The sequence below is a fragment of the Balaenoptera borealis genome (genome assembly GCF_965194805.1).
Source record: "Balaenoptera borealis genome assembly, chromosome: 17".
Lineage (NCBI taxonomy): Eukaryota > Metazoa > Chordata > Mammalia > Artiodactyla > Balaenopteridae > Balaenoptera > Balaenoptera borealis.
This window is the reverse complement of record NC_138876.1, coordinates 79,989,881-80,007,281: the sequence shown is the minus strand read 5'-3', so window position 1 is coordinate 80,007,281 and position 17,401 is coordinate 79,989,881. Positions and strand designations below refer to the sequence as shown.

General features: G+C 49.1%; 2 protein-coding genes across 2 annotated transcripts in view; both read left to right on the top strand.

Annotated features, from left to right (window-relative positions):
- The first annotated feature begins 8,935 nt into the window (after window positions 1–8,935).
- On the top strand, window positions 8,936–14,214 carry SOX17 (SRY-box transcription factor 17). The gene is made up of 2 exons (XM_082364761.1): window positions 8,936–12,319; window positions 12,905–14,214. The coding sequence occupies exons 1-2, from the start codon at window positions 12,013–12,015 to the stop codon at window positions 13,831–13,833; spliced, it is 1,236 nt and encodes a 411-aa protein (XP_082220887.1). The 5' UTR covers window positions 8,936–12,012; the 3' UTR covers window positions 13,834–14,214.
- A 97-nt stretch (window positions 14,215–14,311) lies between these two features.
- The window catches only part of LOC309615309 (oxygen-regulated protein 1-like), a 168,553-nt gene continuing 165,463 nt past the window's right edge, over window positions 14,312–17,401 (top strand). Inside the window, exon 1 of the mRNA XM_082364740.1 lies at window positions 14,312–17,151. The gene's annotated coding sequence lies outside the window, so the exon portion shown is untranslated. The remainder of the gene's footprint in view (window positions 17,152–17,401) is intronic.

The window sequence follows — 17,401 nt, the reverse complement described above, 5'->3', positions numbered from 1 at the left end:
CTCTGAGGGCAGGGGGAATCCTCTGATGGGCTGTCTCAGGCCATCTTTCATTCATTCAGCAAATCTTGTTGAGGTCCTATGATGTTCTGGGCACAGGAATCCAGCAGTACACAGCACAGATAACGTTTCAGGGAGCTAGCATCGTAATGCGGAGAGGGAGAGACAATAAACAGATAGATATACAATATGACGCCCGCGAAGAATAGGTGCTTTAGGAAATTATGAACCTAGTGGGAGAAGAGACTATGAGAAGTTTCTGGAGGCAATGGCAGACATTGGCTATTTTAGGTAGGATGGTCTCCCAGAGTAGGTGTCCTCGGATGACGGAGCTGGCCATAGGAAAATCTGGGGGACCTCGGTTCCATGCAGAGGGAAGAGAACATAGGTTTCAGGAAAGAAAGAGCTTGGCATGTTTTAGAAGCAGCCAGAGGCCAGAATATAGCAGAGGTGGAAGAGAGCAGTGAGAGGTGGGGGTAAAGAGGTAGGAAAGAACCATTGTATGTGGGGTGTATGGGGGCTGCGCGGGCTGCCATAATGGACAGATATTTACACTTGATTGAACTGGCATTGGTGATTATATGTCATGTACGTGCATTGGAAATGTTCACTATTAAAGTGTACCCAAATCAAAGGCCAGGCAAAAGTTGGAAAGTATTTACTAATTATCTTTATAAATATCCTACTATAATTCATTTGTTAAATTGAATAAGTATTGGCAAAATCAAATTAGCAGAGGTCTTTGAACTACTGAAGACGTAAACTGCTCAAGAATTAAAGCTTCAGTCTGAACAACCATCCTGAAACTGAACTGGTATATCAGATATGTTTTGTAAGTCTCACTACATACAATGCCCAAACCAGTTAATACATACACGTATGATTAATGTTTGTTAAAGCATTCATGCTTCAAGTCTTTGCCTAACCAGAGGCTGCCCCTTCTAGCTCTGGGATGTTTTATCATCACCCTTTCTGTAGAAATGACCCAGTAAGATTTCCTGTTTTAGTTTTGGAAAGGGAGGAAAGATATGCCAAGGAGAGAGGAGCTTGGTAGGTGCCCTTGGCTGTCCATTGCAGCTGAACTTGGACCTGCTCACTAGCAGGGTTTCAGGAGGTGCCAGGGGTGCATCTCCTGGGCTCTGCAGAGAGAGAGCAGCCATGGCGGGGGCAGTGTTTGGGGGTGCTGAGCCTGACTTGGAGGCTCAGGGGTTGGTTTTCATATTAACACAGTTCCACAGAACTCTCTCTCACGCCGAAGATGAAAATGACTCATGGGAATTCAGTCATGCATAGATGCAGTGTAAATTAGATTGGCCAACCTCTGAACTTGGGGCAAGTCATGAAATCTGACTTGGTATGCATGATTTTCTTCGTTTAAGATCATGGAGAGTAATGTGTGTGGGTGTGGCTGACAGAGGGGAGAGGCACTGTACTTACGAAGTATTTCCTCAAAGCTGCCACAAATTCTATGAACGCTTCTGGAAAATATTATTTAATCCTTACTCCCCTTTCTTCCTTATCGTTTTTAGCAAAAGAAAGCCTACTAGGTCAAACCAGTCTCTAGTTTTGCTCTAGCCATGACTGAAAGCCCAAGAAACACTTTTTGGTACAATCTTGCACTATCAGAAGTGTGGGTGACCCCACCCCAAACAAACAAAAATAGTGCCTTGGGTTTTTTTTGTCTTTAATTGACTCCTGAGGAATTTGCCAGCAAGAAAAGATAGTAAAGAAGGAAATTTTGGTATTATAGTTTATGGTCACATTTTATACTTAAAATAATTTTACAATAAATTTAAATGAGTAATTATTATTTCTTTGCTTTGTTTTTTTTTAAGTTTAATTTTAATTTATTTATTTATTTATGGCTGTGTTGGGTCTTCGTTTCTGTGCGAGGGCTTTCTCTAGTTGCGACAAGCGGGGGCCGCTCTTCATCGCGGTGCGCGGGCCTCTCACTATCGCGGCCTCTCTTGTTGCGGACGGAGCACAGGCTCCAGACGCGCAGGCTCAGTAGTTGTGGCTCACGGGCCCAGTTGCTCCGCGGCATGTGGGATCTTCCCAGACCAGGGCTCGAACCCGTGTCCCCTGCATTGGCAGGCGGACTCTCAACCACTGCGCCACCAGGGAAGCCCCTTTGCTTTGCTTTTGAACATGAAAACAGTGGAGCATTGCAGGAGATCTGCACAGAAGTGCTGGTGTGCCCGGAAACCAGGCAAGCAGGTGGGGTAGCTGGGAGACGGATTACAGCCAGCAAATAACAGATATGCTGAGAATAGTGGGAGCCGGGTTCCTTACTGTCAGAAAAGGGGTTTACAAGTACGGAAAGGAAGCAGGCTAGCAAGAATCCTGAGATGTTGGATTGGAATTGGAGGTATCTTCAATTAACTCATGGTTTTAACAGATATAGAAATAACTATAGATATATGTGTGTACGCACGCACACGTATGCATATGTTTCCTAGCTCTCTCTGCTGAGAGTATCTAGAAGCGATGATACCCCAGTACCAATGAGAACCCAGATTTTGGTTTCTAAACGCCATCCTTCACTAAAAGATGCTCTTGACTCCTTGGAGAAATGACTGAATCTGGGTTGAGGCAGGAAAAATAAAAGATGAGCCTGGAATATCTTGTTATGCCAAAAACTAAGGAAATAGCCAAAGGATGATAAGGACATATCAAAAGGATACAGGAGCCATCTTGAAAGTTGCCCCACTGGCCAAATCAGTGACAAGCAGACCACCCAAACAAATAATATTAGTTAAGGATGACAAACCACTGAATAAAGAAGGAATCCATGAGCCCATACTAATCTAAAGGGAAGGAAAACTTCCTTACAGTAGAAGGAATACATAAATAGAGAGGAATGATGGGAATACAAAACCACCACTCCTCACCCATGCAAGCAGATGCTAAGGCAGGTGGGTGGAGGTTTGATGAGGATATTAGCATAATATAGAGCAGAGCTCTCCCTACAGAAAACATTTATCAATTGCATAGGGAAAAATGGTGGCTTGAAGCTGGAGAAACTGGGCAGATACCAACCTGATCAGGTGGTCAAGGTTAACTCAGCAGTGATGATGGGGCTGACAGGTGGCCTCCCTTATCATGCCCCGGGAAGGGCACACCAGCATTTCTGTGGTTTTCCTGCCAAGAGTGCAGGAGCCCATACCAGACAGACTGGTCCTGGGACCCCACTGGAACGAAAGCCCCTCACTCTTTAAAACCATAAAGGAACTGTTTCAGATGCAAACTGAAAGAGACGTGATATCTAAGGGCAAAGTGCGATCTTGGATGGAATGCTGGACCAGAAAGAAACAGTCTTTGTGAGAGCAGTTTGCAAACTTTGAATTGGGCAAGTGGCTCAGCTGGTAGTGATGTGTGGTAGGAATGTTAATTTCCTGACCCGTTTGGTTATGTGATGGCTGGTTAAACGGGAGAGTGTCCTCTGGAGTATTTAGAGCGAGTGAGACACCATGTCACAGCCTGTTCTCAAATGGTTCAGAAAAAGGCTAACGACACACATACAGACATACATACACATGTTTTAATACATAAGGTATAACATATATGTATTACATATTTATGTAGTGTCTACAACGTATCGGTATATGTTAATATGTTCTATGATAAATATGATTACATATTTATATTGTTATATCCATTTACATATTTTTAGAAAAGGAGAGAGCGAAAATGTGGGGAATTTTTTTCTTTTTTTTTAGATTGAGATGGAGCAAAAGTGGTAAAATGCTAAGAAATTGGAGAGTCTCCTTGAAGGTGATAACAGTTCTTTATACTATTCTTGCAACTTCTCTATAAGTTTGAAATTATTTCAAAATAAATGATTTAAAAAGAATGCTGTGTATTTACATAGCTGTATGAGTAACAAGTGCTTTGATATATTAGTGTAATATGTGATATTTCCTGTGTAAGGCATTCCCATGTTTCCAAACTCTCACTAGGATAATTTTACAGAACTTGAAAAGCAGGGATGGGTTATGCAGTTCTTTTCAACCCTAAGATTCCACACATGTCAGGTGAGTTCCAAGGAAATGTTACATCATAAGAAAGTGTCAGAAAGAATGGGTTGTCTATTTGTCTCCAAATTTCAGTTTTAAATTAACCACTGGGGAAAAAAAGAAAGAAAAAAAAATTAACCACTGAAATAACCTATATGTACTAAAATAATGGTTATTCAGTAAATCTATAGCCTTAGTTCATAAAAACAGAATCTGGTTTGCCCTGGATCAAAGGTGGGACCCTTTGTGCAGTAGTTTTTTAAAAAGTTTTTGCTCTCAAAACAGCAGCATTCCATTATAACCCAGAGCAGTACAGTCTTCTTTACAATCCCTCTTTCCATTTTGTCTCAATTTGCTATTTTTTTTTCTGTACAAAGAATCTTCTCTAAACGCATATACACCCAGACATCTGCAGACACACACACTAGCCCAGTTTCACTGAGCACTTTTACTTTGCAAAACTTCGTGATTATTTATTCTCTTCTTTATCTGGAACAGTTGGGAAGAGATCGGGCATCTTCTTCTTCCTTTTTTGAGAAAACTGAGGATGAGACAGTTTAAGTGACTGGCAGTTTACCTGGCAGTAAGTTACTGAACAACCAAGACTAGAATTTGGGATCTTTTCACAATGAAAGATCTAGGCAAGGTTTGTACATTTGTGGGTTATTCTTCCTCTAAACACGAGTCCCGGCCATAGTTATCACGATTGGACTTTGTCTCTATGCCTTTAGGAGAAGAACCTAGCCAGACCCAGGTTAAATGCTCATTGCAAGGTGTCTTTGCATTTCAAAGATCTTTTAATGGAATACCGAACGCTTTACAATTCTATGTATTTGTTTCCTGGCCAGTCTTCACAGAGTTTTAGAAGGTTGACATGCACAAAACAAAGATTTTTATGCCACCACCAAAGTAAAAAGGTTGACATTCAAATATAATTAGAAAATGCACAATAGTTTATAGACCTCTGAAAAGCTTTTGCCAGTGTAACAGATAATTTTGATTAAAGCATGATAACATTAGTTATTACTAGTTATCATAGATGTTACAACATTAAAAAAATTCCATTAATTTTTTCCTTGAAAACATTTGTTTACCTGTTACAATGCATTAACCTTCAGTATCACAGTAGCCTTTTCTTATTTATTCGCCCAATATGTCTTCATATGCTAACATGCGTTAATCTAAATTTTATTTTATTATTAAATACTTGGGTAATGCTTGCTATGTGCCAGGTCCTATTCTAAGCAGTTAATGAGCAATTAACTCGTTTCATCCACATAAAACTCTCTGAGGTCACTGCTATAATTACCCTTCACTTTACAGAGGAGATACAGAGAGGTGCAGCATATGTCCAAGGATGCATAGCTGGTAAGCTGCAGAACTATGATTCGATACCCAGCAATTTGACTCCCAAATCTGTGCTCATAACCAATATACCATGCTGTACTGAGCCGCAGACTTACAGGTGCTGAGGAATTATTTGTTGGGTAAATGAATAGATGATTCTCTTGTCTCTTATACTGATTGGAAAACATTAATCAAAGTACCCAATTGCTCTGTGTCTCAATTTTCCACTTCATAAAATAGAATTGATAATATTTGCCATCCATTTCTCTCCCAAACAACAGTATGAATGGAGGAATTTACTTTACCTAGCTGCTACGTGTATGTTTTTATGCACCCAAAGACTTGGTCAGCGGTACATCTAGAGGAGACCAACAGCATAGATCTTAAACATGTGACAAGACCACACAACTTGGTATAATTAACTACATCTCTTTCAGTCTGAATGAAGCACAGGGGCAGAGCTTCAGAGACCTAAACTTCCTTATATCTGAACTTTATCCCCATATAACTTTGAACTGTTTTCATTTTTTCAGCTAAATTAGAATTTGTAAAAAATAATACTCAAATTAAATGAGATGTCATCTACAGCTTAGATTATGTGATCTAATAACAATACCTAATTATAGATCTTCTAAATGAAAGTGCTTTCTTGTTACAGCCCTGTGTCTGCTGCTAAAAAAAATTAAGCTGTGACCTGGTTAGGAACCACACTGGAAGTTTCTGTGCCAAGAGTCCTTAATCCATCGCTACCTACCTGCTGGCTTTATTGGGTTCCTACAAACCCCTTCAGGTCCTTCACTGGTTACAGACATGGCATGGAAAGAAATTCAAAACAAGGCCCACCAGTGTTAACAGCAAGGGCAAACAGGTGGTGCAAGCATCCTGGTCATGTGACCTCAAGCAGGTGACCTATTCTTTCTCAGTTTCAATCTCCTCTTCTGAAAAATGGGGATAATAACAAAAGCTGCCCTGCCTACCACCAGGGATGTTGTGAAGCTCTGACGAGTTAACGTACATGAAACTGCTTTGTAAACTGTAATCTATGATTACAAATAAATTAATACTAAAGGTTTGGTTTTTGAAAAGTCCCCCAAAGATAGAAATTTATTTATGCATATAGCCACAAGAAAAAAATTCCATGTACATTTTTGGCGTGGACTTCCATGCTGAGTGGGTTCAGAAAAGCCAGAGGACTTGAGTTAAACCTCAGAAGAGGAGAAATTTCAGGTGCTTAGTGCCTGGACACTGAACCTCTGGGGAAGGAGAGGATGAGAGAGAATAGGGTAGCTCTGAAGTCTGATGACCGCATGTCTACACAGATGTGTCTTAGATGAGAACAGTCTTTACTGAGGTTTATGGAGATAATTCTTAGCGCCTTGCCTCCAAAGAAGATGACCCCATGACCGGATCAAAGACAACCGTTACAGTATCCCTGAGCATTTATTACATGCCAATGGACTGTGTGTGCTCGAGGAAATAAAGAGGCTGTTAAGGGGTGGGGAAGGATAAATCGGGAGATTGGGAATGACATATACACACTACTGTATATAGAAGAGATAATCAACGAGGACCTACTGTATAGCACAGGTAACTCTACTCAGTACTCTATAATGACCTATATGGGAAAAGAATCTAAAAAAGAGTGTATATATGTATATGTATATCTGATTCAGTTTGCTGTACAGCAGAAACTAACACAACATGTATATCAACTATATTCCAATAAAATAAATAAATAAATAAATAAAATAAAATAAAATAAAGAAGCTGTTAAAGAGTGTTGACAAAGTTGTTGGCAAGGTTAAGAAACGGGCATAGAAGAACATTCAGGTAACAGAGGTCAACCAAACATTGACTGCAGCGGAATCCAGCAAGGATTCCTAATATGTTCTCTCCTGTTTAGAAACCTTGGAAGCCAACTCGGGTACCATTTCAAAATCTGATATGCTTGTGGTTCAAGTTGCACAGAAAGGTGGATAATGAGGGTGTCAGGAGTGGCCTGTCCTATGACCTATTCACTTTGATCATTTCCATGATCACAGAATGCACACCTTGCCCTAACCAACCACCTGGCAAAATCCAGCCCTGCTGACAAGAGAAACTTGGCAAGCCAGAGTTTCCAGGGTAGAAAGGCCACCTATTACAGTACTTCTACTAGAAAAAAATATCTCAAAGCGCTTGGCCTACTGATGTCAGGATCACCTTTACTTGCCAGGAACAAATGATTGAGGTACAGAGGGCCTAGAACCCTCGCCTGGACGTGAACCAGAGAGGAAGGCTCATGGGACCGCGCGGTGCATTCCTCCCACGCAGGGGCCGTGTCTGCTCCCCTCTGTGGGGGGTGGGGGTGAACCGCAAGTGTTCTGCTCACAATGGACATGCTGCTGATAAGACTGTCTGCTTAGCTGACGACACAACTCTACAAGGAAAGCCCTGGCCTCTTCTGGGTGCGAGGAAGGTGGGAAGGGCGGAAGAAGTGGGTGCGCAGAAGCCGCTCTTGAAATTCCCTTTAGAGTTGAGAGGCCGAGATGGAGGGGACGAGCAAGCCAGTGTGTGGCTGTAATCTGTCCTGGGGACGAGCTGGGCTGCCTTGCCTTCACCCCCAACGCCCTCTCCCCCCAGAAGTCTGAGGTTCCCTACGTCGGGGAATAAAGGGAAGGAGCCAACACTCCAACCCCGGGACCCGAGCTGGGGCGCGAGGCGGGTGCAGAATATAAGAAACACCCCCGCGGACTAGTTTCTGAGCAGGAAAGTGCACCGGGAACAGCGCATTTCCTGCTTCGCCTGTGCAAACCCCAGGCGGGGCCGAGCGGGAACAGGGTTACGGTCGAGGAGTCGCCGGCTGCCGGGGCGGGGTTCGGGGCAGCCTCTCGAGGGGGTCCGCGGACCAGGGCGAGATGCCGGGGCGGGATGCAGGCGGAGGGCGTGGGAGAGGGCGTGGGAGCAGAACGCACGCCTCCCATCCTCGTGCCGAGCGAGCGTCCCCAAAGACACTCTCGGCCCCGCGGGAGAGGCGGCCGCCCCGAGGGGCAGGGTCGGGCGCCAGATGCGGCGTCCGCGGGGCTCTGACCCTCGGGGGCCTCCCGGGCCGGAGCCGGCGGCCGCGATCTCTCGGGCCCTCCTTCCTCCCCACCTCTCCCATCCCGCCTGCGACTTTGGACTTCGCATCCCGGACCCGCGGGGACGGGGAGGAGACGCGCGAGGTACGCAGAGCCGGCCCGCGGCCCTACCTGGGCGGTGCGGAGCCCCGCAGCGCGCCGCCTGCCGCTCGGCTCCCGGAGGCCACCGCGGGCGCGCGACTTACAAACGCAAAGGCCTTATTATTGTTCTCTGTTCCGGGGACACCATTGTCTGTCCGTTCCCGGCGTCGGCGGCGCGCGCTCCCTCCCCGCTCCCGCGCACTAGCTCTCCGGAGCCGACCCGGATCTGCCCCGGTGCCCACGGCCTTCCCCGGCGGCCGGAGTGTCCTTCGTCCGGCTCCCGCTTCCCGAGCATCGAAACACAAAAGCCTGCCGGAAACCCCCGGCCTGTGCCTGGTCACTCAGGGGTCCGAGCCGCGGCTCGCCACCTACCCGGGTTCATTTGTGCGCCCGCCGGCCACGGGCCCCGAGGGGCAACGGGCACGGCTTCGTGCCGCGCTAGTCGCGTCCTCGCCCAGCCCTTGAGCCTCGGGTCTGGCCTGGGAACCGGGCGTGCCATTAGTAGCCAGGAGCCCAGTGATCTCGGTCCGTGCACTGCGGGCGCGCCCGGCCGGCCGCGTGTACACGGCTCTTCCTCGCGCACTTGTTTGCCCCCCTCCCCCCGCGTAAATCTCTCGTGATGAGAAAAGCAAGGCTCGCAGGAAGCCACTCCGGATGTTTGCTGCGTTTCATGTGGCATTTGTGGCTGGCTCTGATAACGTCCCGAGCTCGGCTTCCAACACCGCGTTTAGTAAAGGGACCGAAATAGAAGAGTCCACACACTGCGCAGACCGGTCTGCGGCGCCGCCGGCCCCAACGCGCTCCCCCCAAATCTATGACAAGTGAAGGATCAGAAGAGATTAGATACAGGTAACGGTATGGTATAGATGGGCTTAGTCTTGGAAAGGCACCACAATTCCTTCCTGTAAATATAAGTAAATTGCTACTTCATAACTCCCAGGGAGGGTGTTATAAGCAGTAGGGGGAGGGGCGCTGAAATCTGTAGCTCCAGCTCCATCCTATGGATCCTGTGCTCTCACTTGAATTCTCAGTATCTTACCCAAGAAAAATCAGTAGTTAGTCTCCAGGAACAAGTGCAAATAATAATGGGGAAAACTGCCCCCCCCCCGGTTTTTTTCCCCATCACTTTCTCGACCCTTGTGGCACCTCTCCCTGCAATGAGGTTCCGAGGAGGAACACGAGGACGAAGAAAGTGTACAAGGGTAAATCCGTGCATATACATTTTTTGGACTCACACGTGGATTGTATTTCCTGTACCCTATGTTATTTTTTTATGGAATTAGTCATATAGATTCATCCAGACAGATAAAATATATTCTCGAGCAGAGATTATTTTTGTTTGGTTTTCAATCTCTATTCTAAGAAAACTCCTATTAATTCATAAAAACATTTGCGCTGATAGAAAGTCCTGCTTTGAGATCTCTGAGAAGATATTACTTTGCAGCAAAGTTAGAGAAGAGCACCAAGAAAACATCAAGGAGCCAGGCGCTACGTGATAAATTTGTTCTACTTCTATAGTTTCCTTATCAGATAACCAGTTGTAATGCAGTCTTGCTTAATTTTCAAGCCCATATTTTTCTTTTTCAGAAAAATAAACTCTTAAAGGAAAAGTACATAATCAGTTAAATGTGTTTAAGATTATCAACTGCTTCAAAACCACCAATTAAAAATAACACCTCTCTATTATTTCCTTAAGCAGATTACTTTTTAAATTCTTGTCTGAATCTCAGCGGCCCAGGAATTAGAACCACTTTCTGGCCGCTGAAGGTGAGGGAGGGCAGCCAACGTCACAGATCCTCACGGAGTTCAAGCTGGCTTAAAACAAGTGTGCAGAAGTTCTTTGGAGAAATAGCAAAGTCAGAGAAACCGAAGGCCAAGTGTTTTCAAAGTTTCTGTTTCTTTGTTTTTATGAATGCCACTAACAAGCGGACTTGATAGATTACTTGTCGCTGTAATACCACACTAGAAGCTGCAGCACTGACCTCCCAGATCCCGGCTGTAACCCCTAGTTTTTCATCACCCCTTCACAGTAAACATAGTCTGTTGTAGAGATTGATATATTGGTTTCTTGGCAAAGTTATCTAATTATGCAGGAATGGCTGTGTTCGTTGCTGTAGAAAACAATGCAATACACAAACAAGTACACGAATACAACAGCTTGGCTTAAAGGTTAAGAGCTCCAAGTCTGAGGGCAGACTACTGGAGATGAATTCCACTTGCCATGATCTCGGGCAAGGTCCTTAACCTCTCCGTGCCTCAGTTTCCTCTCCTGTAAGATATAATAGCCTCTACCTCATAGGGTTATAAGGATAAACTAGTTTGCTGACGTTTGGAGGGATGGTGTGCTGTATATAAGAGCAATATAAGGGCTTGTTTACAAATCCCACTCAAAAGGTTTCTCAGATTGACACAGAAGTTTAACGGTCATTCAGATTTCCATTGCAGTCTAGAGAAACATAGAGGAATCCCCCAGTCATCTGTGAGGGTCACCACCTCAAGCTGACCCTCCGAGCTACGGTTATTTTGCTCCTCAGGAGTTGCTTTCTTTCCTCTAATCGGCAGGCATTTAGATAAATATCACTGCTGTCTTTACCACATTTTAGAAATCAAAACTAAGCCTTGCCTCTTTTACTGAACACATATGAGAAAACTTTGTTAAGTTTACTGTACATTTCACGTACAAATTTTCAAGGGTTGGTTCGCCTTTTTGGATAAAGGTTTTCATTTCTTCGCAATGACGTTTGTAATCTTGTCTTAGAAAGTAGCATTTACCTCGGACATAGCATTTTGAATACAGGACAACAAGCCCGTTGAGTCCTTGGGAAGAGAAAGTATTGTTCAGTTTGAAGACGTCCGTAGGGCTCTCGGAGGAGGGCTAGGCCACCCGCCGCTGAGACACCCTCAGCTCCCGGTTTAGTGGATGCTTCGCGTGTTGATCCGAACTGCCCGGGCCAAGAGCTTCAGCGCAGCAGTGCCATCAGCACCCCGGAAAGTTTTTCCTTAGTCCCCCTTCCCGGGTCGGGGAGGACGTGGCGCCTAAGCCCGGCTCCAGCCAGTTCTCCCGGGGGCAGGTGTAGCCCTGGGCGCGGGGTCGGGGTTGGGGGAGGGGAAAGGGCGGGCGTGGGGTTGAGCTGGGACTTGGGACTTGGGCGGCGAGCTGGGCGTGGGCCTAGCGACGCCGGCCCGGCCCGCCCCCGTCGCTCCATTGGCCACGTCTGTGCAGAAAAGGCCCCGCGGCCTAGGGGCGCCCGCAGTGTCACTGGGCCGGAGGGGACGCCGGCTGCGCCGGGGCTGCGATCTGCCAGGGACGCCGGCGGCGGGGTCGGGCCGGGGGGCGCGAGCGGCCCGCGGGGCATCTCCCTCTCTCGCTCCCCACCCCCTCCCTCCCCCCGGTCGGGGGAGGCGGCGTGTCCGGCGGAGGGGCGCGGGGCGCGGGGCAGGGCTGGAGCGCCATGAGCAGCCCGGATGCGGGGTACGCCAGTGACGAGCAGAGCCAGCCCCGGAGCGCGCTGCCCGCCGTGATGGCCGGCCTGGGCCCCTGCCCCTGGGCCGAGTCGCTGAGTCCCCTCGGGGACATGAAGATGAAGGGCGAGGCGGCGGCGAGCAGCGGGGCGCCGGCCGGGACGGCGGGCCGAGCCAAGGGCGAGTCTCGCATCCGGCGGCCGATGAACGCCTTCATGGTGTGGGCGAAGGACGAACGCAAGCGCCTGGCGCAGCAGAACCCGGACCTGCACAACGCCGAGCTGAGCAAGATGCTGGGTGAGTCCGAGCCCGGGACCCAGAGAGGGCGAGTCGTGCAGCCGCCTCCTGAGTCTCAGGGGCTGTGGGCCTGGCGCCGGCGGAGGCCGGGGGTCCGCGGCCGCCACGTCCTTCCCTGGGGTCCTCGGTCCCTTCCCGCTTCCCGCTCTCCGAGTCTCCGAACGGCCTTGGGCCTCGGCGCCCGGCTTCCCCGGGTGGCCGGGGCGCGGGTCCAGCGGCTCCGGGAGGCGGCTTCCCCGCGCGTCGGAGTGGCGGCGAGGGCACCCTGCCGCGGAGCTGGCTTGGTCGCGCCCGTCCCCCCGGCTCCTCGCCCGGGTGGGGACGCTCTCGGTTCCTCGGACGGCCGCGAGCGGGTGAGCGGGAAGCCGCTCCCAGGAGGCGACGGGAAGGCACCCGAGGCCTCGCGTCTTCCCCGAGTGCTCGGCCTCCGCAGGCCCAGCGTCCGCCTTCACCTGGACCCCTTCCCCTCCCTCCCCGGGCTGCACAATCCGAGGTCGGAGGCGGGGGCGGTGGGACCGGCTGGGGCCCGGGGGCGGGGCTCCGACCCTAAGCCCGCGCGCCTCTCCACCTCCCGCGCTCCCGCAGGCAAGTCGTGGAAGGCGCTGACGCTGGCGGAGAAGCGGCCCTTCGTGGAGGAGGCCGAGCGGCTGCGCGTGCAGCACATGCAGGACCACCCGAACTACAAGTACCGGCCGCGGCGGCGCAAGCAGGTGAAGCGGCTGAAGCGGGTGGAGGGCGGCTTCCTGCACGGCCTCGCCGAGCCGCCGGCGGCCGCGCTGGGCCCCGAGGGCGGCCGCGTGGCCATGGACGGCCTGGGCCTGCCCTTCCCCGAGCAGGGCTTCCCCGCGGGCCCGCCGCTGCTGCCCCCGCACATGGGCGGCCACTACCGCGACTGCCAGGCTCTGGGCGCGCCCCCGCTCGACGGCTACCCGCTGCCCACGCCCGACACGTCCCCGCTGGACGGCGTGGAGCCCGACCCCGCCTTCTTCGCCGCGCCGCTGCCCGGGGACTGTCCGGCCGCCGGGCCCTACAGCTACGCGCAGGCCGCGGACTATGCGGGGCCCCCGGAGCCGCCCGCCGCCGGGCCCCTGCACGCCCGGCTCGGCCCGGAGCCCGCGGGCCCCGCGATGCCGGGCCTCCTGGCGCCCCCCAGCGCCCTGCACATGTACTACGGCGCGATGGGCTCGCCGGCGGCGGCGGCGGCGGCGGGCGGCGGGCGCGGCTTCCAGATGCCGCCGCAGCCGCCCCCGCCGGGCCCGGGGCAGCCGTCGCCGCCGCCCGAGGCGCTGCCCTGCCGGGACGGCGCGGACCCCGGCCAGCCGGCCGAGCTCCTCGGGGAGGTGGACCGCACGGAATTCGAACAGTACCTGCACTTTGTGTGCAAGCCCGAGATGGGGCTCCCCTACCAGGGACACGACTCCGGCGTGAATCTGGCGGACAGCCACGGGGCCATCTCCTCGGTGGTGTCCGACGCCAGCTCCGCGGTGTATTACTGCAACTACCCCGACGTCTGACGGGCCCCCCCCGACCCAGCCTGCAGGCCAGAAGCACAGTGTTACACACTTCCTGGAGGAGCTAAGGAAATCCTCAGCCTCATGTCGTGTCATGTTGTTTTGGAGTTGCCTTGGCGTATAATTTATGGTAATTTATTTTGTCTGCCACTCGAACACTTGGGGGGAGAAAAATGTGAGGTGGTGTTTGAAGATTGGTTCAGACACTTGTTTCCCACAGTTGCGTTGTCAAAACCCCATTTCCAAGTTCAAGTTCACCAGTTTTCAGTGGGTCCCGGAACAACTCGCTCCGTTTCTCGAAGCTTTTTATTGATCTAAGAAATTTTATCCCGGGTGTGTTTTTTCAATCTTAAAAGAAATAAATAAATAAAATCTGGAATCCTACTTTTTCACTCTGCTAGCGCCTCTGTCACAGAAGCCAATTTTTGAGATCTCTGTTAAGTATTTAATAGAATTAGCAACATTTTAATGATGACACTAAATATATAGTCACTGTATATTTCTCATTCTCCTGTAATAGTAGACTTGAATGCCTTGAAGGAGAAGCCCTCAGATGAACATTTGGGCGTCCCAGGTTGTCTTTGCTAGGGGAAAAAAACCTCACAGAATGAGCCTACTGTACATTTCAAGTGATCCTAGTTCCTACAAAGGAATGGTGAATCGTAACACTCTAAATATTTTCCATTTTAGTATATCACTTTCTAAATCAGAGGAGAACATCCAGGTAATTTCGGTTTTCTTGTTGAATCTTGAGATCTGACTAAAGAGGCTTTTGGATTGTCTTTTTTCTTGTCTGTATTTCACCAAGAGTCTTTAAACTCCCTCTCAACACTGAACTCACCAATCATCACACATCTACACCTTGGGAAGTAGTGTTGCTGGGGTAAAAATAATTTGAAGGAGTCACAGGAACTAATCAAAATAAAATGTGCATTGTGACCTCAGCTGTTAATGAAACTTAGCAGCTATCATTTCAATGTGATATTTTGCTATAAACTGCGTACAGGGTCCACTGCAGGTCCTGGCACCAGCAGTTCTTAAGCTTGGGGCGGTGGGCGGGGGGATACAGGGATGATTTGCAGGCAGTGTGCTTTACAAATGCAGCTATAGCTGCAGTCCTAGGGCATCACTATCTTGCCCTTACAGGGAAGAAACTAAGTCACAGGTTGTGAAGCAGGTCAGCCTTGCTCGCTGCTGCAGCGCTAATTGCTGTGGCCCTTCCCATCACACTTTGTGGATGAGACATAAATGGATGGGTACAGACGACCTGTAATGGGCATTTCTTGTGCCAGGTGTTTCATCAGTGCCATTTTGTACCGAATTTGAGCCTGATCGAGCCTGTGAGATTAGGTGCAATTCTCCCCATTTTGCAAGTGAGGCAAGGAGGCACAGAGCCCTCACCTGCCGTGCACATGGTGAAAGCGTGGTGTTGCAAGTTCTGACAACATACTTGCTCACATCTGTTTTCCTTTGTGCAGGGTGTACCCGTGGGCACTGGGAGAACTTGCATTCTGGTGGTGAGAAACTGTCTCATTCTCCATGCTGATAAATGCTATAGAGAAAAGGAAGGGGTAGGAAGATGGCTTAAAGCATTTATCTTGAGGGTTATCTGAGCTGACATGGTTGGCTGGATTCTCTTGAAGAATGGCAGGGCGTGTGTTTTTTACAAAGGGTTCTGGGGTGCTAGAAATGTTTCGGATGAAGGTTTCAGTGAGGAAAGGTAAGTCTATTTTGTTAGGCATAACAGAGGTCACCTTAAACATTTGAAATGAAAATGTTCACTCCAGGTTCTGCCTATCCTCCAATCCAGTTTATTTGCCTATGGTACCCTAGCCTTTCCCATTCTTTCTTCCTCTGACCCCAGACAGGTTCTGCTTCCTACATTCCTGGTGGATAAAGTGAGCAGAGGTACCTCACTCGCTCAGGTTCAAGGCTGTGTCGCCAGTTCAGTTCACACCAGGCATTTTAGTGCATACTTGGTTGGCTCAAGGAGACTCAGTTGTATCCTTTGCTGCTGCCTCTCAACAAAGTTAAGAAGATATGGATTTCCCCGGTGGTCCAGTGGTTAAGACTCCGCGCTTCCACTGCAGGGGGCACGGGTTCGATATCTGGTCGGGCAAGTTCTGAGTGCCGGTGCAGTGCGGCCAAAAATAAAATAATTCAGAAGATACACAGGGTAAAGAGGAAAGGAGAAAAGAAAGTGCTTGAGGGAAGAAGTCCTGTGACGTTACATTCTTAACTGCTCACCAGGGACAGGTCAAAGAACGAGGGAAAATAAGAGCTAAAATTGTTCGGCATTTCCAATGCCTTTAACCCCCAATGGAGGGAAACTAGTCCTCACAATAATTCTTGGAGGCAGAAGCATATCATCCATCCCTAGTTTTTCCTCAAGCAGACTCAGATGAAGACCTCAGGTACCAGCTAGTGACTGGTTTTTGTTTTACCTTGGAAACAAATACATAAAAGATCCATTGCTTTCCCCCCATCTCTACTTCTGAGATACTTTAGAAGTATGTCAGGAGGTGGAACTCAGGGCAGCTCTCCTGAGTTGTAAGCACTCTTAGTTGTCATGCTTATTTGAATTCGCCTTAGATGATAGTCTACAGAAAGCTAGGAATGCCCTCCCAGGGAGCACACACACACACGCACATGTGCAATATTTTAGACATAGTTTTAGGCAATTCATGACTCCTCATAACTCATCCGAAGTTTGTAGGAATCCGAAGCCCTCAGGTTTAGAGGCCCTGATGGAGAAGATTTGTTGGGAAGCATGGCACTCAAGCGTTGTAGCAAAAAGGTAGTTTCCCTTTATTTGAAAACACAAAGGGACATCTCAAGAATCCTCTCATGTTACTGAATTGAATCAAGGAACACAGGGTTGCGTCCCTCTCACAAAGGCAACTGTGATGCCCTGCCCAGATGAAGATACGGTCTTTTCCTTTGTGCAGTTGGTGGGTGGTGGCTTATCTCCCTACCTTGGGTCTTTACATCCTTGTATCAACTCCTCCCACACTTAATCTGGGTTGGACTTGCTACTCTAACCCAATAGAATGCAACCGAAGTGAGGCTGTGCCAGCAACCAGGACCAACCCTCAGGAAACCTAGGCAGAGTCTCTTTCTTGTACTCCCAAGAGCCCTGAGCTATTGCATAGGAAGTCCAGCTACCAAGGTGGTGAGACCACGTGCAGAGACCACACGGAGAGGAGAGACCACTCGCCTGCCTGCGAAGGGAGGGCTCCCATCTCCTGCGACCATTCTGCCGACTGGAACGCAGGAGAGGCCAGAAGAACAGATGCCCAGACGAGCGCAGGCAATTCACAGGTGGGAGAGATTTAAAAAAAAAAAAAAAGATAGTTGTTGTAAACCAGGAAGTACTGGGGAGCTTTGTTAACTTAGCAACAGGTTATTGACATGGGTTTTATCCTAAATGACCCTTTCTTATTTTGAAGTATAGGAATGTGGGCACTGGTGGAAAAAATCAGGAAAAGAGTTTTGGGTCCTGTCAGATATAGCAATAGTTTTAAAGTGAGGGACAGAATGTCAAACTTGACTCAGGTTGGATGACTGTGGT

What these genes read in the sequence shown, in the direction of transcription:
- SOX17 (XM_082364761.1), top strand. Translation starts at nt 12,013, where the DNA reads ATGAGCAGCCCGGATGCGGGGTACGCCAGTGACGAGCAGAGCCAGCCC. An exon ending in CGAGCTGAGCAAGATGCTGG is followed by an intron (nt 12,320 to 12,904) that starts GTGAGTCCGAGC and finishes GCGCTCCCGCAG; the next exon opens with GCAAGTCGTGGAAGGCGCTG.